General features: G+C 37.2%; 1 protein-coding gene across 2 annotated transcripts; it reads left to right on the forward strand.

The window, feature by feature from the left end:
- The first annotated feature begins 6,497 nt into the window (after positions 1-6,497).
- Positions 6,498-24,009, forward strand: RTRAF (RNA transcription, translation and transport factor). 2 transcript variants are annotated; one of them, NM_001243494.1, is given in 8 exon segments: positions 6,511-6,665; positions 8,808-8,932; positions 11,671-11,770; positions 16,709-16,795; positions 17,678-17,766; positions 20,995-21,063; positions 23,529-23,577; positions 23,687-24,009. In NM_001243494.1, coding segments are annotated over 8 exon segments (735 nt in total). In that variant the 5' UTR covers positions 6,511-6,604; the 3' UTR covers positions 23,842-24,009.
- Positions 24,010-24,016: the final 7 nt, after the last annotated feature.

Consider the following 24,016-nt stretch of genomic DNA (forward strand, 5'->3'; position numbering starts at 1 on the left):
TCTTTTAACCCTCTCTGTCATCTGTCCTCCTTAACAGTTGAAAGTAACTATCTCACTTGTGAGAGACAAAATCCCAACCCAACCTTGCTTAAGCACCTGAAGGAATTTATTGGCTCACATGTCTGAAAAGCAAGACATTTTCAGGAACTGCCTTTCTCTACTTTTTGGCTCTGTTTTCTCTGTGTTGTTTTCATTGCCAAGTTTTTCCCCTGAGTATCAAGTATGGAAGGTGAAAGTTTTGTGCCCCCTCTATGACTAAGGAAATTCCTGTTCATTCCTATTCCATTTCTACCATTAAAACTGAGCTCCAGGGAGTTCCCGCCTTGACTCATTGAAGATGAATCTGACTTGCATCCATGAGGACACAGGTTTGATCCTTGGCCTTGCTCAGTGGCTTAAGGATCCTGCATTGCTGGGAACTGTGGTGTAGGTTGCAGATGCGGCTCGATCCCACGTTGCTATGGCTGTGGGATCACAGCTACAGCTCCAGTTCAACCCTTAGCCTGGGAACATCCATATGCCACAGTTGTGGCCCTTAAAAAGACAAAAATTAAAAATTAAAAACTTAAAAAAAAAACAACTGTGCTTCACTGGCCTGCTTTTTGTTTTTAATGCTAAATCATGAAATTCCAGGGCCTGACCTTAAAAAAAAAAAAAAAAAAAAAAAGCAAGTGTTCATAATTAACAAAAGAGTCTCAGAAGGAAATGAAGGGGATGTATTCTCTCCAAGGAAGAAGAAAGAGCTCTCTGCATTTACAACTTGTTAAAAAAAATCTGATTTAATAGGGCTTTAAATTGATAGCATTCATCAGAATTTCAAACTTGTATTTCTATGTGATAGAACTTCTGTAGATAATCCTAAGTGTTACCAACTTGTTCTGTTCACTGTCTTTGGAAGAATAATTTGAACAAAAGGGTCTAGTAAAACTGCTAAATTTTTTTTTTTTAAGTTGCAAGTGTGGAAAATAACCTTCAAAGAGCAATCTTTTATCTCTGATTTGTACTCTTGCCTGAAAATGTGTTGGCTGGGCAATGATGTTGAAATTGCCACCTCTGCATTTCTGAAACCACATGAATGCTTGTAAATATTCTAGGTTCTATGGGCCACGTGGTCTCTATCACAACCATTCAGCTTGCCCTTGTAGCCCCAAAGCAGCCAGTTAGCAAATGGGTAAGGTTGTGTTCCAATACTATTCATTGATGGACACAGAAATTTGAACTTCATATAATTTCCATGTGTCATGAAATTTCTTACTACGATTTTTCAACTATTTAAAAATATACAAACCATCCTTATTTCTCATTGGCACTGAGTGCTCGGTCTAGAACTGTCTTCCCCCATTTATTCAAGATGCTATCTCCCTTACCTCCTTACATCTCTACATTTTGCCTTCTCAAGGATGCCTAACCTGACCATCCTGTTTAAAACTGCAACCTGCATCATTTCCCAATGTCCCACCATCCCTACCTCCACTCCTTTATTCCTCTTATCTTGTTATCATTTATCCACAGGACTTATCACCTTCCAAAATAGGAAATAATTTACTTATTTATAATTATATGGTTTGTCTTATTTTGTCAGATGGGAGAGGGTGGAGGCTTTCATGTAAAAGTTCACAGATGCATCCAGAATGCCTAGAGCTCCTGTTGCAGCTCAGTGATAACAAACCCAACTAGTATCCATGAGGATGCAGGTTGTATTCTGGCCTCACTCAGTGGGTTGAGGATCCGGCATTGCCGTTAGCTCTAGTATAGGTTCCAGATGTGGCTAGGATTCCAAGTTGCTGTGGCTGTGGCATAGGCTGGCGGCTGTATCTCTGATTCAACCCCTAGCTTGGGAACTTCCATATGCCACACCTGCAGCCCTAAAAAGCAAAAAAAAAAAAAAAAAAAAAAAAAAAAAGCCTGGAAGATTGCCTGGCACACAGACAACATTGAACAACTTTGTTGAACAATTAAATAGAGGGATAAATAGATGGATTAATGACTTAACCTCCTGGTCAACTATTAGATTGGAGTTCAAGACATTTGATAATAAAAGTCATTTCCCCTCTCTTGACGTCCATCAAGGGCTTAGTCTTCAGAAATGGAATTGTCTAAGATTCTCTTCCTATTGGACACTTCATTAAAGATAGGCCAAAGGACTCCTTCAAATGTAGGGACAAAAAGACAAAAAGATTTGTAAATAAAAAAGAAGCTGAGTGCTTATAATCTGCTATACTTCTTTTCTAAAATAAGCTTTATCCAATCGCATCTCCCCAAAAATTAGATCCCTAGGAATAAACCTGACCAAGGAGATGAAACACTTACATCGTGAGAACTATAAAACATAAATCAAGGAAATTAAAGAGGATTCAAAGAAATGGAAAGATATTCCATGATCCTGGATTAGAAGAATTAATATGGTAAAAATGGCCATACTACCCAAAGCAATCTACAGATTCAATGCAATCCCTATCAAATTATCCATGACATTTTTCACAGAACTACAACAAACAATCCAAAAATTTATATGGAAACATAAAAGACCCACAATTACCAAAGCAGTCCTGAAGAATGAAAACAAGGCAGGAGGCATAACTCTCCCAGACTTCAGGCAATATTGCAAAGCTACAGTAATCAAGACAGTGTGGTACTGGTACCAAAACAGACATACAGACCAATGGAACAGAATAGAGAACCCAGAGATAAACCCAGACACCTATGGTCAATTAACCTTCAACAAAGGAGGCAAGAAAAAGATAGTCTTTTCAGCAAGTATTGCTGGGAAACCTGGACAGCTGCATGTAAATCAATGAAACTAGAATACACCCTCACACCATGCACAAAAATAAACTCAAAATGGCTTAAAGACTTAACTGTAAGGCAAGACACCATCAAGCTCCTGGAAGAGAACATTAGCAAAGCATTCTCTTATATAAAGCATACAAATGTTTTCTTAGGTCATGTTTCCCAGGGCAACAGAAATAAAAGCAAAAATAAACCAATGGGACCTAATCAAACTGAAAAGATTTTTCACAGCAAAGGAAACCATAAAAAAAAAATAAAGACAACCTAGGGAATGGGAGAAAATAGTTTCAAACAATGCAACTGACAAGGGCTTAACCTCTAAAGTATACAAACTTATACAACTCAACAGCAGAAAAACCAACGACCTAACTGAAAAATCAGCAAAAGAGCTGAATAGACATTTCGCCAAAGAAGACATCCAGATAGCCAACAGACACACGAAAAAATGCTCAACATCCCTGCTTATTAGAGAAATGCAAATCAAAATTACTATGAGGTACCACCTCACACCAGTCAGAATGGCCATCGTTAACAAGTTAACAAATAAGAAATGCTGGAGAGGGCATGGAGAAAAGGGTACTGTCCTACACTGTTGGTAGGAATGTAAATTGGTACAACCACTATGAAAAACAGTATGGAGGTACCTCAAAAAACTAAATATAGAACTACCATATGACCCAGCAGTTCCACTCTTGGGCATCTATCCAGATAAAACTTTCATTGAAAAAGGCACATACACCCCTATGTTCATTGCAACATTATTCACAACAGCCAAGACATGGAAACAACCGAAATGTCCATCGACAGAGGAATGGATTAAGATGTGGTCCATACACACCATAGAATACTACTCAGCCATACAAAAGAACAAAATAATGCTATTTGCAGCAACATGGATGGAACTAGAGACTCTCATACTAAGTGAAGTCAGTCTGAAAGAGAAAGACAAATGCCAATGATATCACCTATATCTAATATATGGCACAAATGAACCTTTTCACCGAAAAGAAACTCATGGACTTGGAGAACAGACTTGTGGTTGCCAAGGGGGAGGGTGTGGGATAGACTGGGAGCTTGGGGTTAATAGATGCAAACTATTGCATTTGGAGTGGATAGGCAATGAGATCCTGCTATAGAGCACAGGGAACTATATCCAGTCACTTGTGATGGAACATGATGGAGGATGAGAAAAAGAACATATGTGTATTATATATAAATATGTATTACATATATATAGTATATATATGAGTCACTTTGCTGTACAGTAGAAATTGACAGAACACTGTAAATAAACTATAATGGAAAACATAAAAATCATTTAAAAAAAAAAAGCTTTGTCCTCTGCTCAAGTCTGGTGGTCCCTTGCAGCATTCCTCATGTCTACATCCTCTTCCAACCTCCTCACACCTGGGGGTGATGACAAGAGAGTTTCAAGTACCTGATCATTTAGGGCTCTGAAATAGAGATACAAGGTCAGGAACAAACAACTGAGGTTTTTTTGTTTTTTTTTTTACATTAAAGTATCAATTCCAGGAAAAAATTTAAAATCACTTTTTCCTACTCTTTTTTAAAAATTTTTATTTATTTATTTTTATGGCTGCACTTGTGGTATATGGAAGTTCCTAGGCCAGGTAGTGAATCTGAGCCGCAACTTTGACCTATGCTGCAGCTGTGGCAACGCTGGATCCTTTAACCCACTGCACTGGGTTGGGGATCAAACCCATCCCTCCACATTGACCTGAGCTGCTGCAGTTGGATTCTTAACCCACTCTGCCACAGTGGGAATTCCTGCTTTCCCCCACTTTTTAAAGAAATAACATTATCTGCAATTGCATATAAGCATTCCTTTATTATTTCCCCTTCCTTGACTGGTTCATATTTCTTCGTATTTTTTGGCTAGTATTTTGTTAACTATATAGCTAGCATATACCATGGTATATTACAGCTTTTTTCTTTTTTCTGTTTTTGTTGTTGTTGTTTCGTTTTTTGGTTTTTTTTTTTTTTTTTTTTTTTTTTTGCTTTTTAGGGCAGTATATGGATGTTCCCTGGCTAGGGGTCAAACTGGAGCTGCAGCAGCTGGCCTACACCACAGCCTCAGCAATGTGGGATCCAAGCTGCATCTTTGACCTACACCACAGCTCAGGGCAACACTGGATCATTAACCCACTGAGCAGGGCCAGGAAGCAAATCGTCATCCTCATGGATACTAGTCGGGTTTGTTACTTCTGAGCCACAAAAGGAACTCACTGGAGCTGATTTTTTGATTCAATCAGTAGGCATCTTATTTGGAAAATACAGACTGTCTCACAGTGCCTCCTTAAAGCTGTATTCTGACCTGAAAGCACACTTTGTACTTCTCGTTATTTATCACTTTCTAACTCTAGATTATAAGTATTTATTTACATGTCTAATTTTGCTTTTATACTTGAATATCCTGAAAATATCTCACTCATTTGTATGGCCCACAAGTACCAGCACAGTGTTTAATTATAATCTGTTGAAATAAAATGAAGCATATAAAGTTGGCTTGCCTCCAAGAACATCAATAGCTCCCCTTAGCATGGCATGAAAGGTCGTTTTTGATCAGGCCCCGGTCTTTGGCTAAGTCTCATCCACTGTCATTCTCTTCTACCCTCCAACTTCCATAAGCTCTAGCCACTCTGGCCCAGCTGCTGTTCACTCCTTTACTTTGTATGTCTTCTTCCCTCAATGCAAGCTACCCTTTTGATGGTATGGCAAACTCCTCACCATCTTCAAGCCATAGTTCAGACTTGTTTGTTTTGTCTTCCCTCAACAACCTTTTAAACTTCAGGAGAGTACGGGCCTGGTAGGTCTTGCTCACTGCTGTCTCTCCAGTGTATGAATGCAGATTGGGGGAATGAAGAAGCATATTAATATATAAATTGAAGTTTTGATTATTTCAAAAGCAGCAGGAACCCACAAAAGGATACTAAGCATTAAACGGTAATGAACAGGTTTTTGTTTCAGAAAATCACTATCATTGCTGACTGTGATGGTGGGAGTGGAGTTGGGAGGATTGGAAAAAGCAAGACTGGCCCTAAGAAATAAGATAGAATAAGCAAAAATGATGAAGGCCTGATTTGAGGTAGCATCAGTGAGGTTGGGAGGAGGAGAGGGATTTGAGAAAGACATGAGAGACAGAACAGCATGAATTAATGAAGTATTGGATGTTGTAATTGAGGTTGATAGGGAGTGAAGGATAAGTCCAGGTTTTTGGCTTCAAGATTCCATAGCTGCTAGTGATGTCTGGAACTATTATACAGTATTATATTTGTTTGTTTACCTGTCGATCACTCCCTACTTAGTGAGAAAGGGACCTTGCTAAAAAGTCTTTTTTATTAGCAGCGTTAGAAGGAGGCATGTAATAATTCAATGAATGGGTGAATACGCTGAAAATACTAAACAGATTATACGATTCAATAAGAGGCATGGCGATAGCAGAATCTAAGTATACCGTGCTCTGCGGGGTGTATCAACACCGCGAGGAAAACAACAGGTAACCGGCCACTAAGTTGCATTCTGCCTAATGCACAACTAGTAAGCTGACAATAAAGTTTATTTGAGCGTCGACGTGCCTCAACGTGGCCCCGCCTCCCCAACCGGAGCTACGATTGGTGGGCATTGGCCGGCGGCTGCCGATCCTAAAGCCAGGATTGGCTAAGGCCGCCGTCATTTCGGAGCGTCCCGGCTCCCGACGCCCTCTCGCCGCGTCGTCGGTGCCTGCGCCGCTCACTCTTCCTCGGTTCTCCCCTCCCGGCTGAAGACCGGGGACCGGAGCGAGCAGACTGGGACCATGTTCCGACGCAAGCTGACGGCCCTCGACTACCACAATCCTGCTGGCTTCAACTGCAAAGGTGAGGCGGCGGCCTTGGGCCGGCCGCGTGTCAGTGACCCCGCGGGCCACCGCTCCCTCGGCGCCGGCACCCGGGCACGCTACCCGGGCCGTTCGCGGCCTTGTCTCCCCGGGACTTATCTTCTCCCACCCGCCGGGCACCTGAAGCTTCCTTGGCTTCAGAGCCCCGTCACCCGTTCTTTGTGTCCTTGCTAAACTCCGGACACCACTCTCACCTCCTGCCCGCACCCTCAGCTCTCTAGAGGGAAAGTCTTTTTTTCTCTTAGCCCTCAATGCGCTGGTTGCCGGGTCACAGGGTGACGCCGTGAGCACCTGCTGGGGGCCAGCGCAGTGCTGGAATCCGAGGAAGATGCGGCGTAACTTGAACACCAGTTAGTTCACTGCCTGCCAGGAACTAAGGGGTCGGGGTGGGCAGTGAGAACCCACCGAGCAGTTTGAGCTCAAATGTTAATGAGGTCCTGGGCTGGCAGTGTTGGGATACACGCGTATAATAACGGGCTAATTACAGTGTGTGGGTCGTGCAAAAAAAGTTAGCAGCAGCTGAATGGGGCGGTTGAATTGTAAATACGAAGGTATTTGGGATTTCACAGTGTTAAAATTGTAGAAGAAAAAAAAGTATTAAGATTGCTACCCCACTGTTATACAGCTACTACCCACCACTACTTGTTTTTTTTTCCAGAATTCTTAGCCTGTAGTAGACTAGTAAGTTTGAAAGTGTTCAAGTACAACCTGGCATGTTCAGAAGATGGTGAAATTCTCAAGACTTCATAATTTGAATTCCAGCTTGAATTTTGAAATTGAAAATAATTTCCAAGCAGTCTAACAGTGTTTTGTTGATCTCCTGTAGAAGCATGTCAATTTATAGACTCTTGTTTTTCTACTTTGCCTTTTATTTAACAAAAAAGGTTCAAGGCAGTAGAGCTTAGAGCTGGATTTCAAATCTTTGAGCCTCAATTTTCACACTTGTGCGATAAGGATATTCCTACCGCAAAAGAATGTGAGGTACATGAACACCTATGAACTTTTTCATGAATGGTTTTAATATGCTGTAATAGTAAACAGTAGTAGTTGACTGTATCGCCTTTGTATTTATCATTTAATTTGACATCCCCCCCCCCTTCTTTTTACTGCTGCATCTGTGGCATATGGAAGTTCCCAGGCTAGCTGTTGAATCAGAGCTGCAGCTACCAGCCTACACCACAGCCACGGCAATACCAGATCTGAGCCACATCTGCAGCCTATGCCTCAGGTTGTGCCAATGCTGGATCCTTAATCCACTGAGCACGGCCAGGGATTGAATCGAATCTTCACAAAAACGTCAGGTCTTAACCTGTTGAGCCACATGGGAAAACCATCCTTTAATTTCTTGTACTTTATTATTGCTGTAAATTTAATGTTTTCCAATTCTTCCTCCTCCCTTCCCCAAAGGAACTTGGAAAATAACTGATATTTTAATAGCAAAACTATGTGCCAGATACTTTTAATCTTTAAATAATTTACTTAACCTTCATAACAGCCCTGTGAGGTAAGTCCTGTTATTCCCCCCCCCCCCCGCCTCCCTCCCCCCGTTTTGTAACTCAGGAGTCTGAGGCACAAGAAATTTAGGTAATTAGCCTAAGTTCACATAATCACAAGATGTGTGTAGTCAGAATTTGAATTCAGGCCAGGATAGGAACAGAACATTTTTTAGATCTGTTAATTCAAAGTCTGCACTTTCAGGAGTTCCCGTCGTGGCGCTGTGGTAAACGAATCCTACTAGGAACCATGAGGTTGCGGGTTCGGTCTCTGCCCTTGCTCAGTGGGTTAAGGATCCGGCGTTGCCGTGAGCTGTGCTGTAGGTTGCAGATGCGGCTCGGATCCTGCGTTGCTGTGGCTCTGGCATAGGCCGGCGGCTACAGCTCCGATTCGACCCCTAGCCTGGGAACCTCCATATGCTGCGGGAGAGGCCCAAAAAAATGGCAAAAAGACAAAAAAAAAAAAAAAAAAAAAAAAACCAAAGTCTGCACTTTCAGCTCCTACATCAAGCAGCTCAAGTAACTTATTATTTTGGAGTTAAAAAAATTCCATAAGACTATTTATTTTTGGAAAAGGAAGTGCTTTACTTATAGTGCTTTGAGTGATTTATATCATGTTTTTATTGCAGATGAAACAGAATTTAGAAACTTTATTGTTTGGCTTGAAGACCAGAAAATCAGACACTACAAGATTGAAGACAGAGGTAATTTAAGAAACATCCACAGCAGTGACTGGCCCAAGTTCTTTGAGAAGGTAATGGATTAGAAAGTAAAGTTAAAAGTACAGAGAACTTGTCTAAAAATTGTACTAAGACAAGCAAGCTTAAAATTTCCTTGTTTTTCTAAAATACTTAATAATGATCAGTGTTAGAAAAGCCAGATTTCAGGGATTTAACTTTTTTCTTTTCCATATTTCTTCTGTTTTTAAAGCAAATGATATTATCTCTTCCTATCAAGTATTTAGTACTAGCTAGAAATAATTTTGTTCCAAAACACTGAGGCTTCTTAAGTAAACAGAGATATATATTTTATAAGTGGTAAAAATGGCCAAAATCATAATTTTTACATTAAAAATGTAGTAGATATACACTTAAATATTTTATTAAAACAAGGCATTGTTGGAGTTCCTGCTGTGTACAGCAAGTTAAGGATCCAGCATTGTCTCTGCAGCAGCATAGCTCACAGCTGTGGCTTGGATTTGGATTCATTCCCTAGCCCAGGAACTTTTATATGCCACAGTAGGAGCCAAAAGAACAAAACAAAACAAACATTATTGGCATGTGTGAAAACTAAGATTATGTCTTGTTTATGCTTATATTTAACATACAGAGTTGTCCCATGTGTACAAAGGAAATAATCCTAAAAAAATCTGGATTAAAAAAATAATTATTTTTGTGTCTGGAATGATTTTCCCATTGATTTAGTTTAATTTTACTATCATTTTTGCAGAAAAGAGTTGTTCTCAAATTAGAAAAAAAATCACATTTTACAATATCAGTATTTACATTAATCATTTTCATCAGCTCTTTTACTTTGATGAGTAAGATCTTTAAGAATATGAAATGTGACTGGATTTTTCATTTGCTGAAGCAGAGTGTTTAGGTACCTAACTTTTCCTTAGAGATTTTATGAATTAGGGGATTATGTAGGTTCACACTAGTTCTCGACAATGGGCAACTTTATTAATAAATGGGATAACAGTGGTACCTATCTTGTAGGAGTGGCATGTATTGTTAATGAATGATATATACCTATGTGCCTGTTCACTGAGGTGCCTGCCTCATAGTAAAGGTTTATTAATTTCCCTGCCTCTACTTTTATTAATGCTACTACCAGATTTTTTTCCTTTGCTCTTCAAAAGTATTTTTGAAAATTTCAATAGGCTTCTTAAGACCTTGAAATGTATTGTTAGGATTTTATAGTTGCTTATGTTACATCTTATGGCTCATTCACGTGAACAAGACAATACAGAAGGGCATTAAGATAAAAAAACTTTATGATAAAAACACCCATAAGTGACAGTAAAATAGTATCAATTAAAGATTAATGTATTGGAACTTATGCAGATGTTATCTTTCAAGATGGTCTCTTTGGAATGATGATGTCATTATTTAAAGCACATTTGGAACTTCTTTTAGAATGACTTAGATCAGGAGACCTTTTTTGAATATCTTTAATACTGACAGGTTTGGGTGGGGTTTTTTTTTGTTTTTTGTTTTTTTTTTACTTTAGAGGGTGGATTTGCTTTTTGCATAATGACTAATAAGCAGGGGGATAAATTTTTTTTGTAATGAATTTTCTTTTTGTTTTTTAGGGTTGCACATGCAGCACATGGAAATTCCCAGACTAGGGCTTGAATCAGCTGTGGCTGCTGGCCTATGCCACAGCCATAGCAATGCCAGATCCTTAACCCACTGAGCGAGGCCAGTGATTGAACCCATATCCTCATGGATACCAGTCGGGGTTTGTAACTCGCTGAGCTCCAGTGGGAACTCTGGGATAAAATTTTTGATCAGAAAATGAGTTAGGGCTGAAAAGTGCTGATTCATTAATTATCCCCTAAAGGATTTCCAAAGAGAAGTTCCAGAAGTTTCAAGTAATAACATTGGTGGGTTTCTTGTTGTTGTTGTTCTTTTTGTCTTTTTAGGGCTGCACTCACTGCATATGGAAGTTCCCAGGCTAGGGGTTGAATCAGAGCTGCAGCTGCCAGCCACAGCCACAGCCATGGCCATAGCAACATCAGGTTCGAGCTACATCTGCCAGCAGTGCCAGATCCCTAACCCACTGAGCAAGGCCAGGGATCAAACCTGCATCCTCATGGATACTAGTCCATTCTTAACCTGCTGAGCCATGACAGGAACTCCTGAGTAATAGCATTGTTGATGGAACCAGGTTTTAAGTCCCTAAGAGACTCATTGTAGGGATGATACTTATTTGGATATACAGCTTAATTGCTCTATGTGTATTGAGACCTGGAGTCAGAACGTTTAGGTTCAGATCCCTGGTTTAAGTTGTGTTAACTGTCAGCAAGTGTTAATCTCTAGTCCTCAGTTTTCTCATCTATAAAATCAGGAAGTTATTCTAAACCATTGGTGCCCTACCTGGAATCTACAAAAGTAAAAATTTCAAAAAGTGTGATGGGGATACTTCATTTCTTTTCCCTGAGTGCTATACTTAAATGTTTCCTTCCTTTGGGTTATATAATTGTGTCAAAAGCTTAATAAAATAGCGGAGTTCTTTTGTGGTGCAGTGGGTTAAAGATCTGGCATTGTCACTGAAGCAGCTATGGTTGCTGCTGTGGTCTGGGTTTGATCCCTGGCTCAGTCACATGCTGTAGACTCGGTCCCCCCACCCCCCGAAAAAAAATAGAGAGTTTAGTAATATAAATGTTGTAAGAAATCCTTAGAGATCCAAATAAGGTCTCTTTCAGCTTTACCAATTTTTTGAATTTGTGACTTCATAGTAATAATGAAACCATTTTTCTCCTCACAGTATCTCAGAGATGTTAACTGTCCTTTCAAGATTCAGGATCGACAAGAAGCAATTGACTGGCTTCTTGGTTTAGCTGTTAGACTTGAATACGGAGATAATGGTATGTTTTGTGGGAAATGTGTGTTTTAAAGATGGGGAGGAAAGGTGGAAAAGGAGGAGTGTAAAAATGTAGGGAACTTGCCAGTTTCTTTGTCTTACGTTGTTTTACCTTTGATTCATTTTAAGTTTTATACCTCCTCATTTCCCTTTATAGCATCTTTTTTTTATAAAATTTACATTTGTTTGTAATCATTCTCTTATATGCAGCTCCCACCCCTCAACTCTCAAATTGCTCAGAAAAGAATTTCCTTTTCTAAAATTAGAGAACTTCCTTATTATAAGCTATTAAAAGCACAGTTTTTCACTGATATTTAGACTTTTCTTTTAGAATTAGAAATGATATCTTCTGGAGAAGGCAAATTGAATGTCTACTCACAAAGTTACATTACTTTGGTGAATTTGTTATGATTAATGGTCTGCCCCTTAGCTTTTGAAGTCCACTTGTTGCTACTGTGCTAGAATTGATAGTATTTCAGGTGTTGGTTGCAGCAGCTAATTTCACAAGAGACTGAAATATTCATCAAATGCAGATATTTACTGTAGGCCAAAGTATACTTGTTATTTATGCTTAATGTTATTTTATTACAGATCCTTGTTTTGTTAGGAGGTTTTGAATATTAGTGCCTATAGTAAAAATAGTTTTCCAGTAAACGGTTTTGCGCACTAGGCCATTTCATTTTGAAAGGCCTGCCAACATCCAAATGTAAGATTGAATTATCTTATCTCTGTCCTTTGTGTTTTATGTTGTTTTCTTTTATGGGACTGGCAGTTCCACTCCTCTTAATCATCTGCTTTTGAAGCCTTTTTAATATATTTGGCTTCTCCCTTTTCCTCCCATCCTGTTCCCTGCTATCTTTTCCCATGTCTGTTGTATCTTTTCTTCTCTGTCCGCACTGCTGTCGCCTTCCCCAGTTTAGGCCCTTGTCACTTTCTTCTGCAATGATTGTAATATCTTTCATTCTAGTCTCCCATCAATGTCACCCTCTATTCTCATCCACATGGCCCACCAAGCTGATTTTTTGAAACATAAATGTTTTAGAATGCTATGCTTTGTTTCCAAAGAATACTTTTTTGTATTCAGAAACACCATTGATTTCTATAAAAGAAACTCCAGGCTCCTTAGCTTGGTATTCAGAGCTTTTGATAACTGGTATCCAGCCAGTATTCACATAATTACCATCCCAGTCAAACTAGGACAGTGGTGTTTCCTATTTACATCTCCTTTTTTTTCTCTTTTTCTCTTTGCTTACACTTTCATTTGGCTGATATGCTGTTTCAGTCTGCCTCTACACATATGAGTCCTACCCATCTTTGTAAGGTCCAGCTCAAATGCCATTTAGCAGCAGTAATAATCCTTTTGAACTTTTATAGCTTTTTAAATCATTCGCCATTTTCCATCTTGCTTAGGTCTTACTTACCTCGCTAAATTGTAAGATGATACTCACCTTTGTTTCCTATGTGGTACCTCTTTTAGTTTCTTGTTGCTGTGATTACAAATTACCATAAACTTGGTGACTTAAATCACAGTATGTTAGGACTGAATTCAGTTTGTCCACAGGACTGGTTCCTTTTAGAGACTCTAGGGGAAGATTGATTTCTTTGTCTTTTCCACCTTCTAGAGGGGGCTTACATTCCTTGACTCTAGCCTGTTTATCTTCAAATCTAGTAGCATAGCATTTTCTAATCTCTCTATGACCCTGCTTTCACTGTCACGTCTTCTGTGACTTATCTGGCTCTATGATCTGGCCCTACCTTGATGATCCAGAATAAACAAAACCTCCCCTCCACCCCCACCCCATCCCCCTGCATTTCAAGGTCTTTAGTCAGATTCACAAAAAGAAATAACATTCATAAGTTCCAGGGATTAGAATATGGACATCTTTTTTTAGAGGGGGCAGTAATGATTCTCTCTGCCACAGTACCTGACATAGTTCCTTGTGTACAGATATGCTTTTCAACTTTAGTGTTTGGCAAATGTAGTATATGAATGTTTACATATACTGCTGTGGAGCATCACCCAGCTTTTTTGCTGTTTCCTCAGACTTCAATTTCAGATATATTATGGCACAGGTCTTTTTTCATTTGCTTTTTTTTTTGCAGCATATGGAAGTTCCCATAGCTCATGGCAACACTGGATCCTTAACCCACTGAGCGAGGCCAGGGATCGAACCTGCATCCTCATGGATAATAGTTGGTTTGTTACCACTGAGCCGCATCAGGAACTTCTTATGGCACAAATCTTAAGGAAAGTTCTGAGACTTTTATTTTTTTTTTTACTAATCACTGTAGAGTCTTTAGCAAAATCTGTGCTGGTCTGAGTTGATAAGAACATTGTGTTAATTTGCAACAAAGTATTCTCCAACTTCTCAAGTATTTTTCATCTATTCCTTCATAAAATTATAGTCTCATCTCAATTTGTACTTCACCTTCATTTAGTTCATTTGTCCCATTTTTATAATACCTCAGCTTAGGTTGCCTAGATACCAAGAACAGTCGGTGCCACATGATTATGTATCCCTGTAGTGAACTGTATCTCTTTAAGTACAATTATTTCTCAGTGATTACATGGCCTTTTTAATTTTTTTGGCTACACTCACTGAATTTGGAAGTTTCTGGGCCAGAGATCCAACAGGTGCCATAGTAGTAATGACTGCCAGATCCTTAACCTCCTAAGCCACAAGGAAACTCCCTTAGCATAGTCTTCCTCAATATATAAAAAAGACTTGAGTTTGTACCTCTGCCCCTTATTGGTAGGAGGCATTGTTGTTCTTTTGTGGTTTTACATTAATATATTGCATTTTTCTTGACTTTTAAGTTATTTTAAATTTTTGTTTGTTGATGAACAAACAAAATTTTTGTTTGTTGTGAACATTGTTTGTGTCTTAACATTTTTAAAAGACTTTTGTTGGTTTGTGAATTAAGGTGATTAAAATCTGACTTAAATATTTTTCTTTTAATATGACATAATTTCAAATTTACAGAAAGTTTGCAAGAATAGTTAAAAGGATTTTTACATACCCAGATTCTGCAGATGTTATTAACATTTTATGTCAATTGTCTTACCCATCTCTTTGCTTTTTCTAAACAATTTCTTTTTTTTTTTTTTTTTTTGTCTTTTGTGTTTTGTTGTTGTTGATATTCCTTGGGCCGCTCCCGCGGCATATGGAGGTTCCCAGGCTAGGGGTTGAATCGGAGCTGTAGTCACCGGCCTACGCCAGAGCCACAGCAACTCGGGATCCGAGCCGCGACTGCAATCTACACCACAGCTCACGGCAACGCCGGATCGTTAACCCACTGAGCAAGGGCAGGGACCGAACCCGCAACCTCATGGTTCCTAGTCGGATTCGTTAACCACTGCGCCACGACGGGAACTCCTCTAAACAATTTCATACTAAGTTGTAGATGATTCTTTTAAGTACTCTAGTGTGCGTTTCCTAATAAATGTCATCCTCTCACATAACTACAGTACATTTATCAAAATCAGAAATTAACTTTGATTCATTACTGTTATCTATAATTGTTACTCATATTTCAGCATTTGTCTCCATAGTGTTTTTTATAGCAAAAACAACAAGCAAACAAAAAGCTACAAAGCCATCCTGGGCCATGTGTTGGCATTCTCCTTCATCTCTTTAGTCGTCTATAATCTGGAATGGTTACTTAGTCTTTGCTTTATGACATTGACATTTATTTTTTAGAATGTTCCTCAGTTTGGCTGTGTGTTATATTTTTCTCATGATTAGATTCAGGGTTTGTAGTCCTGTTAAAAGAGTAACACAGAAGTTATGTTATGTTCTTTTTAAGTGCATCATATCACGAGGCATGGGCTAGTGTTATGCCTGAATATTGATCATGTTATTCTCATTACCTGGTTAAGCTTTCCTCAGTGTAAAGTTACTATTTTCCCCTTTGTAATAAATGTATATCTTGTGGGGAGATACTTTGAGATGATGTCTCTGCTCTTGCTCCTCAAATCTTAGCATTAACATGCATTTTATGATTCTTGCCTGAGTCAGTTATTGTGTTGATTATGATGGCTAGAAGGCTTTTTTCTAATTCTGTCCTTACTCTACATTTATTTTTTGACTTTCCACTGTAAGGAAGAGCTTTCCCCTTTTACCAAATTGTTTGTTGGCTTATACAAATCAGTGTAGATAAATGGATTCTTATTTTACTCAGTGGGTCTTAATCCTTTTTTGTTATCATTTATTTTGTTGTTTACACTATTCCTGATTTGGCCAATGGGAGTTCTGTTAAACTAACTTCTGTCTGACTTAAATTTTAATGCTTTTATTTTTCCTTTTGTTTCATTAGCAAACCACATAAGCACTACAGCCAAAGATGGCATTTTGGGCACTAAGTTTAGTGAGTTACTATTAAATATTTTTATTTGTAAAGTCTTCTGAAATATTATTATTTTTCAGGTAAAAGCAATAAAATCTACTTTGGAATTCCACATTTTAAGTCTCCATAAAAAAAATTTAGCTTTGTATATGATGGTGTGCTTTAAGTGCTGATTTTTTAGAAAATCCTGTAGACAGGATTCAAAATAAAAGTTGGGAAGAAAGTTACTTTTTAGAGGGTTTGTATTTAGTCTCATGTGATTTTTACTTACCCTCTTCTCATCCTTCTACCCCTACCAAGTTTCAGAGAAAGCTGAAAAGCAGACTTTCCTAAAATTTAGATAGTGTTTAAAATGTTTTACTTTCAAGAAATGTTAGTGAAAAGATATTTGTGTCAGATAATCATTTTAGCTTAATTAAAAAGCTATGGTCATATTGTCTTCAGTAGATTTTTTTTAATAGCAGAAAACAATTTTGATTAGATGAGTTGTCTTATGCTTAAAACCCATTTGGCTCAGTTAAATTCAGTAAATAAGTAATGTTGGTTTTACCTGAAGTTGAAGTTCTACACATTGTATTTTTGCCTATTTTTATAGCTGAAAAGTACAAGGACTTGGTACCTGATAATACAAAAAATGCTGACAATGCAGCTAAAAATGCAGAGCCATTGATCAACTTGGATGGTAAGTTTATAAATGCATAAAAATGATCATCAACAGTTTTGGTTTTTCACTTTCTAAAATGAAGTCTAGGTTTACTTGGTTTCGGTAAATTAAGAATGTTTCATGCAGACAACATTTGTGTTGATATTTTATTTTCTATGATTTTTTTATTGTCAGTTAAAATGCATTTTCTCCCTCCCCTTGTAGTTGAGTATCTAAATGTTAAAGTGCTCTTCTTTTATTTGCTTATAGTAACTTAGGGGTTTTGATTTGTATTTAATCATGGTGGTGATTGTCTTCCTGGGTGCAGAAAATATTTTTTTCTAATCTAATGACATAATAAGTGATAAAATTTTTCATTATTTTAAGTCCCAGGTGTCTAAGTAATTCTTACTCCTTTTAAAACTGTTAAGATTCTAATTACTTAGATTATAATATGTTAAATATTCTTTCACTGACTAACTGTGACCTGTAATTTATGAGTTACCCTTATGAATTAACAAGCTGCTTGGATGCTCAAGAACTGCTGCTTAGAGAAAAGGTTTTGGGAAAACTATCCATTGAAGGGAATCTGTGTATTAAAATTAATAGCTTTGGGAAGAAAGGTTAATTAAAAGTACTATATAAATGGTCCTTGCCAAAAAAAGTTAACAGGACAAACCTCATATGAGTTAATTTAATCATTTATTGAGTTGTTCAGTTTGGTTGATTCGTAGGAAAACTACTGATCTTACCCGTTTACCTAACTGATGATACCTAAACTGTTTTTGTCAGTGATTTTAGATATTGAGATTTATTGTTACTAGAAAATAAAAATGTCTTTTGCAAGTTTAAATGTTTACGTAAGTTTCTGTAATTACATGCTTGCAGAGCTCTAAGTTTCCATTTTTAATCTTTTTTTAGTAAATAATCCTGATTTTAAAGCTGGTGTCATGGCTTTGGCTAACCTTCTTCAGATTCAGCGTCATGATGATTACCTGGTAATGCTTAAGGTCAGTTTCATATTCTTGATGCTTAATAAAAACTCTCTATATAATTTAAACTCTTCATTTTCTAAAAATAACTATGTTTGGTATTTAAATCTACAGTTGAATGACTAAAGTGTGAAGGAGTGTGGGACATAAGCAGATTTCGTGAATTCATTGATTTTAGATTACTTAATATTACCTAACAACTAGTATCAAAGAGTGTTCACTATGCGCCTGCCACTGTGCCTAATTTTTATCGAAGATGATCTCATTTAATCCTTCCAACAATCCTAGAGGAAGATGCTGTTATCTTTTTTAATGTGTATATGAAGAAACAGACTCAAAGATGATAGGTAAATAATATTCAAGGTAACACAGAACATGATGGTCAGGATTTTAATCTAGGCACCCAACCTTGTAGTCCATTCTTTGTCCTACATCACCCTACTTCTGTTCAATCAGTCCTTTTAGAGATTTATGGTCTGTATTCATTAAGATCATATAAAATGCCAAATTAGCAATGGTGAACTTAGTCAAAAACATAGCCCCAAATCTCTTTGAGGAATGAATATTTCTGCCCTCCAAGCGCCCCCTCCTAGATAGGCCACTTAGTGCATACCTTCCATCAGGGAACCCAAGTCTGAAAGAAGTCTCTTTTTGGTTTTTTTTTGTTTGTTTTTTCTGTTTGTTTGTTTTTGAGTTTGTTTCTGTTTTATAAATGAGTTATTTTGTATCATTTTATTATATTCCACATATAAATAATATGATATTTGTCTCTCTCTGACTTCACTTAGTATATAATCTTTAGGTCCATCCATGTTGCTGCACATGGCATCATTTCGTTCTTTTATATGGCTGAGTAGCATTGCATTGTGTGTATGTGTTATACCACATCTTCTTCATCTGTTTGTCTGTCCATGGACATAGAGGTTGCTTCCATGTTTTAGCTATTGTAAATAGTGCTGCAATGAACATTGGGGTGTGTATATCTTTTTGAATTATGTTTTTTCTGGGTATATGCTAAGGAATGGAATTGCTGGAGCATATTTAGTTTTCTGAGGAACCTCCATACTGTTTTCCATAGTGGTTGTACCAGTTTACATTACCACCAACAGTGTAGGAGGGTTTCTTTTTCTCCATACCCTTTCTAGCATTTGTTATTTGTAGACTTAACTAATGATGGTCATTCTGCTGACTAGTATGAGGTAGTATCTCATTGTAGTTTTAATTTGCATTTCTCTAGTAATTATTGATGTTTAGCATCTTATGTGCTTTTTGGCCATCTGTCTTTGGAGAAATATCTATTTAGATTTTCTGGCCATTTTTTTATTGGGTGTTTTGTTTTTCTGATAGAAAGGTGGGTGAGATGTTTATTTTGGAGATTAATCCCTTGTTGGTTGCTTCATTTGCAAAGATTTTTTTGCTTTTGTTTTCATTTTCATTACTCTAGGAGGGGATTGAGAAAGATATTGCTGAGGTTTATGTCAGGGAGTGTTCTGCCTATAATCTCTAGATTTATAGCATCCAACATTACATTTAGGTCCTTTAATTCATTTTTGAGTTTATTTTTGTGTATAGCATGAGAGAATGTTCTGATTTCATTCTTTTGCATATAGCTGTCCAGCTTTCCCAGCATGACTTATTGTAGAGACTGTCTTTTTTTCTTTGTATATTCTTGCCTCCTTTGTCATAGATTAGTTGACCATAGGTGCATAAGTTTATCTCTGGGCTTTCTGTCTTGTTCCACTGATCTGTATTACTGTTTTTTGTGCCAGTACTGTACTGTCTTGATGACTGTAGTATTGTAGTGTAGCCTGAAGTTAGGGAGCCCAATTCCTCCAGCTCCTTTTTTCTTTATCAGAATTGCTTTGGCTATTTGGGGTCTTCTGTGTTTTCATACAAATATAAAATTTTTTTGTTCTAGTTCTGTGAAAAATGCCATTTGTAATTTGATAGGATTGTGTTGAATCCATAGATTGTCTTGTGTAATATAGTCATTTTGACAATATCGATTCTTCCAATCCAAGAGCATGGTATGTCTTTCCACCCGTTTGTGTCATCTTTGATTTCTTTCATCAGCGTCTTACAGTTTTCAGAGTACAGATCTTTTGTCTCTTTAGGTAGGCTTTTTCGTTTTCAGAGTACAGATCTTTTGCCTCTTTAGATAGCGTATTTTACCGTTTTGATGCGATGGTAAATGAAATTGTATCCATAATTTTTCTTTCTGATCTTTCATTGTTAGTGTATAGGAATGCAAGAGATTTCTATAAATTAATTTTTTATCCTGCAACTTTACTGAGTCCATTGATGAGCTTTAACAATTTTCTGGTAGCATCTTTAGGATTTTCTATGAGTGGTATCATAAGATCTATTTCTGAGAGGAAAAATATACTACAGAAGATTTTTGTCAACTAATTGTGATAATCTAGTGGGAGGAAGGGAAGGGCAGGGAAATGGTACTTAAGATACTAGACTTGGAAGTTATTATAGAAATTATTATTAATTTTATGAGAAATTAAAGAGCTTTAAATTACTTTGAACTACTTTGCAAGAAATTGAATAATTTCACTCTACCCACAAGAGATTAAGCCAATTTATTTTCCTTTTTAGAATTCCATGTATTAAATGACAGTTGTAACAAGGGCAAGACTATTCTGTTCCTAGATTATTATAATTCTCTATGCTGGATCTGAATGTTAACTCAGATTTTTTCAACTCAAATTGGATGCCAAGAGACAAAAGTGGTTTTTAGTGAAATTTAGCTCTTTCAAAGGCTTGTTACCTTACTTGGGCAATTAGAGAAATTGCTTTGAAACACTACACATGATATGCTACATTTTGTGTCAGAGATTGTGTTTGTGTGTATTGCATGTGTGTGCATATCCCTGAGCATGCTTGTAATTTGATAGAGTCCTTGTGAATCTACATAAGGATCTGGTAGCAGTAATTGTTTTCTGAAAGGATGGCTGATGCTTGGATAGGAAGGAGACCATCTTTTTCACCATGTATGCTTTATTTAAAATTTTTTTTACCACACAAATTATCTATTCAAAAAAATGTAATTGTTAGGAATATCATTCTGCATTATTGAATATTAAAAGTGGTAACTTTGTTATTTTATTTTTAACTTATTGGGGAGTTTAATGAACTAGATGTTTCTTATTTCATCAAATTGGTCATCCTTATTCTCTAAACTCAGAAGGAAAGATGACAGACAATAAAAAGCAAAAATAGTATTTTGGGTTTCCGTAGGCAATTCGCATTTTGGTCCAGGAGCGCCTGACACAGGATGCAGTTGCTAAAGCAAATCAAACAAAAGAGGTATGTATTTTTTTTGTTATAAACTCTATCACTGAAAGTTTCTTTTGGTTGTCAGCAGTTTAAACTTGGCATATGAATGCTTAAGATATCTATTCTGTGTTAGAACTGCCCAGCGAAAGAGTAGCTGACCTCATTGGGATTGAATTTGATTCTTAAGCAAATTAATTGTATCCTCATTTTTTGACTGAAAAATAAACTTCATGTTCATCTCACTCATTAACTTGTAGATGCTCCAAATAGCACATCTCTAGTCTGCTACAAAGTACTGCAGGTTCCCAGTGAAAGTTCATTAAAAAGAAGTTACTTACTGTGAATTCTGCTGGATTATTTTGACTAACTGCTGGAAAACAGGATATACCTCCACTTTGTTACTATTAACTTTTTCTATCTGTATCTTCACCCTTTTGTTTTTTCAGAGAAATCTCTTCTCATTTTATTCTTTCTATTTCCTAGCATAAACCATGAGAAAGTAACTTGTTAGTAATTCTGGGATATCTTTAAGAGAACTTCACCAGAAATCCAAATGTTGCTGAAGTTTCATTGATTGTGGATCAGTGCAGAGAATGTCCTCAGGGCTTAGTAGCTGCAGGTGTCTGATAATGCCCCCTCCTGCTACATAGGTGAATGTCTTGGGTACAGTCACTGTTCTGGACCCTGGTCCTTCTATGGTTCCTCCCCCACCCTCCAATTTCCCAGTATCTTTTGTCCTCTGACCCCACCTTTACCGAGGCCCAGCCCGATGTCAAAAGGTTATGAATGCCAGGGCAGTGTAGTCTCTGAAAGACACTGTTTCTTTTAAAGGATCTTACTGGCTTATTAATTATGTATGGATCTGGCCACTGGAAATTGGGTTAAAGCTTGTTTCATCCACATTAAAGAACAGACTATAAATTGTTCTGGCAAAATAAAATCATTCATTCATATGCCTTTGGTTTGGAAGGAAGTGCAAGTAGGACCATGCCAAATCTCTTTGCTCTTTGCAAAGTAAAATTCAGTTTAGTTTCAGTGCTCCAATAAATCTTAATTTTAGTGTCATCTTAAAAGCTACTATGCTAATAGTAATATAGTGGAAAAGTTCTATAGTTGAATGTTGTTTGTAATAACTAGCATTTGGGTCATGTGATCATCTTCAGGAGTAGCTGTTCCTAGGCAGTCTGTTGCCAGACAAAAGGAAAACAGAACTTCTCATTCCAAACTGACACAGAAGGCTACCCAGAACTTTTTTACTCTTGAGTTTTTTGGGTCACTGAATTTTCATACCCTTGTTTCTTTATACAGAATGCATTATTAGCAGTTTTAAAGTGTTTGGAATCTGATAGATTTCACATTAATTAGGCAAGAAATGAGTAGTGACAGTTTAACATTTGAAACATTGACGGTATGGTGACTTTTTTTGTAAATAAATTTTATACAGTATTATCAGTAGAAGGTCTAGACACTTTTCCTCATTTTTACTTGATAGTTATTGTGAACTCCATACAGTTTGGTGTCATCACAGTCACCATCTTTGGTATATCTGTATGTAGGTGCTGACTGGTTAGCTAAATGGTTTAGGTTCTGTTCATTTTCCTAGACTATGTCAAAGTAACTTTCAAATGAACTGTTGGGATTCACTGGTGGCTCAGCAGTAGCACTGTTAACTACTGCCGTGGTGCTGGTTCAGTTCTAGCCTAGGAACTTTTGCATGTCATGGGCATGGTCAAAAAAGAAAAAAGCAAACTGTTGAAAGTAAAATTATATATAGATAACGTGGAAAACATCATGCCAGCAGAAAAAATGTATATTAGATAAATTGGTGCAATTTATAAAGGCAAACTAATGTGCTCAGAAATAAACTTGCTACAGATGTGATAAATTCATTTGAGTAATAAAAAAAAATGAAAAAAAAATAAAAAATAAAAGTTTTATATAGCATCTGGCCTTAAAAAAAAAAAAAGGAAATAAACTTGCTTGAGGAAGGTCATATTAAAAATAGTTTTCACTATGGTACAGTTAAGTGTTTGTCAGTTTGCTGCAGAGGCATAGGTTTGATCCCTGGCTTGAGAACTTCCATATACCATGGGTGCTGCCATTTAAAAAAAAAAAAGAAGAAAGGAAAGTCCTATTTGCCCTGTATACTGCTGCTTACTGTGACTAAAATGGGACATTAGCAGCCCTGCTCATCTTTCTTTCCATAGCAGTAGTGACAGCACTGCTGCAAAAAAGAAGCTATTTTATATACCTGGTCTTAAAGGATTGGATGTGTTATGGAATTAGCTTCTCACTACATGTAAAGGCCATTCTTTCCTAGCTGGCTGTAGTAGGGAAAAAATATCAAAAGTCAGATTTAAAGAGAAAGTTGTCAGGCACCTTGCCACTGTAGCTAAAAGGATTAAAATAACAGAAGAGCTAGCTGCTTTTCAATTTGAAATGAGAAAATGTGATTGTTAACTATATAGTCTGATTTTGTCTCTTTTTTTCTTAAGGGCTTGCCTGTTGCTTTAGACAAGCATATTCTTGGTTTTGACACAGGAGGTAAGAGATTTTGCTTTAATTCAAACTGTTTTTAGAGATTTAGTGAATATTTGGAGGAAATGAGAGAATAAATACAAAAGTTATTAATGCAGTGTTTCTTATGAAACAGATGCGGTTCTTAACGAAGCTGCTCAAATTCTGCGATTGCTGCATATAGAAGAGCTCAGAGAGCTACAGACAAAAATTAATGAAGCCATAGTAGCTGTTCAGGCCATTATTGCTGATCCAAAGACAGACCATAGACTGGGGAAAGTTGGAAGATGAACGTTTTAGGATTTCAGCTTCTCACCTACTTAGTACAATTGGGAACCATGTATACACTCTGGCATGTGTTTGGAAATGTCATGTTTTTGAGGGAAGAATCTCAGAAAATTGACTACATTCTATAGATTTACCATCATTGCTTTTTCTTTAATAAAGTTGGGAAAGTGATTTTTTT

Source organism: Sus scrofa, chromosome 1 (assembly GCF_054392235.1).
Source record: "Sus scrofa isolate SSC_HxYL_T2T_F1_AM1 chromosome 1, Sscrofa_HxYL_maternal_Yorkshire_Landrace_v2.0, whole genome shotgun sequence".
Taxonomy (NCBI): domain Eukaryota; kingdom Metazoa; phylum Chordata; class Mammalia; order Artiodactyla; family Suidae; genus Sus; species Sus scrofa.

Bases quoted from the DNA above. Each gene is read 5' to 3' on its own strand.
- RTRAF (XM_085023013.1), top strand. From the start codon at position 6,605: ATGTTCCGACGCAAGCTGACGGCCCTCGACTACCACAATCCTGCTGGC. The intron at 6,666-8,807 runs GTGAGGCGGCGG...TTTTTATTGCAG, and splicing joins TGCTGGCTTCAACTGCAAAG to ATGAAACAGAATTTAGAAAC. The intron at 8,933-11,670 runs GTAATGGATTAG...TTCTCCTCACAG, and splicing joins GGCCCAAGTTCTTTGAGAAG to TATCTCAGAGATGTTAACTG.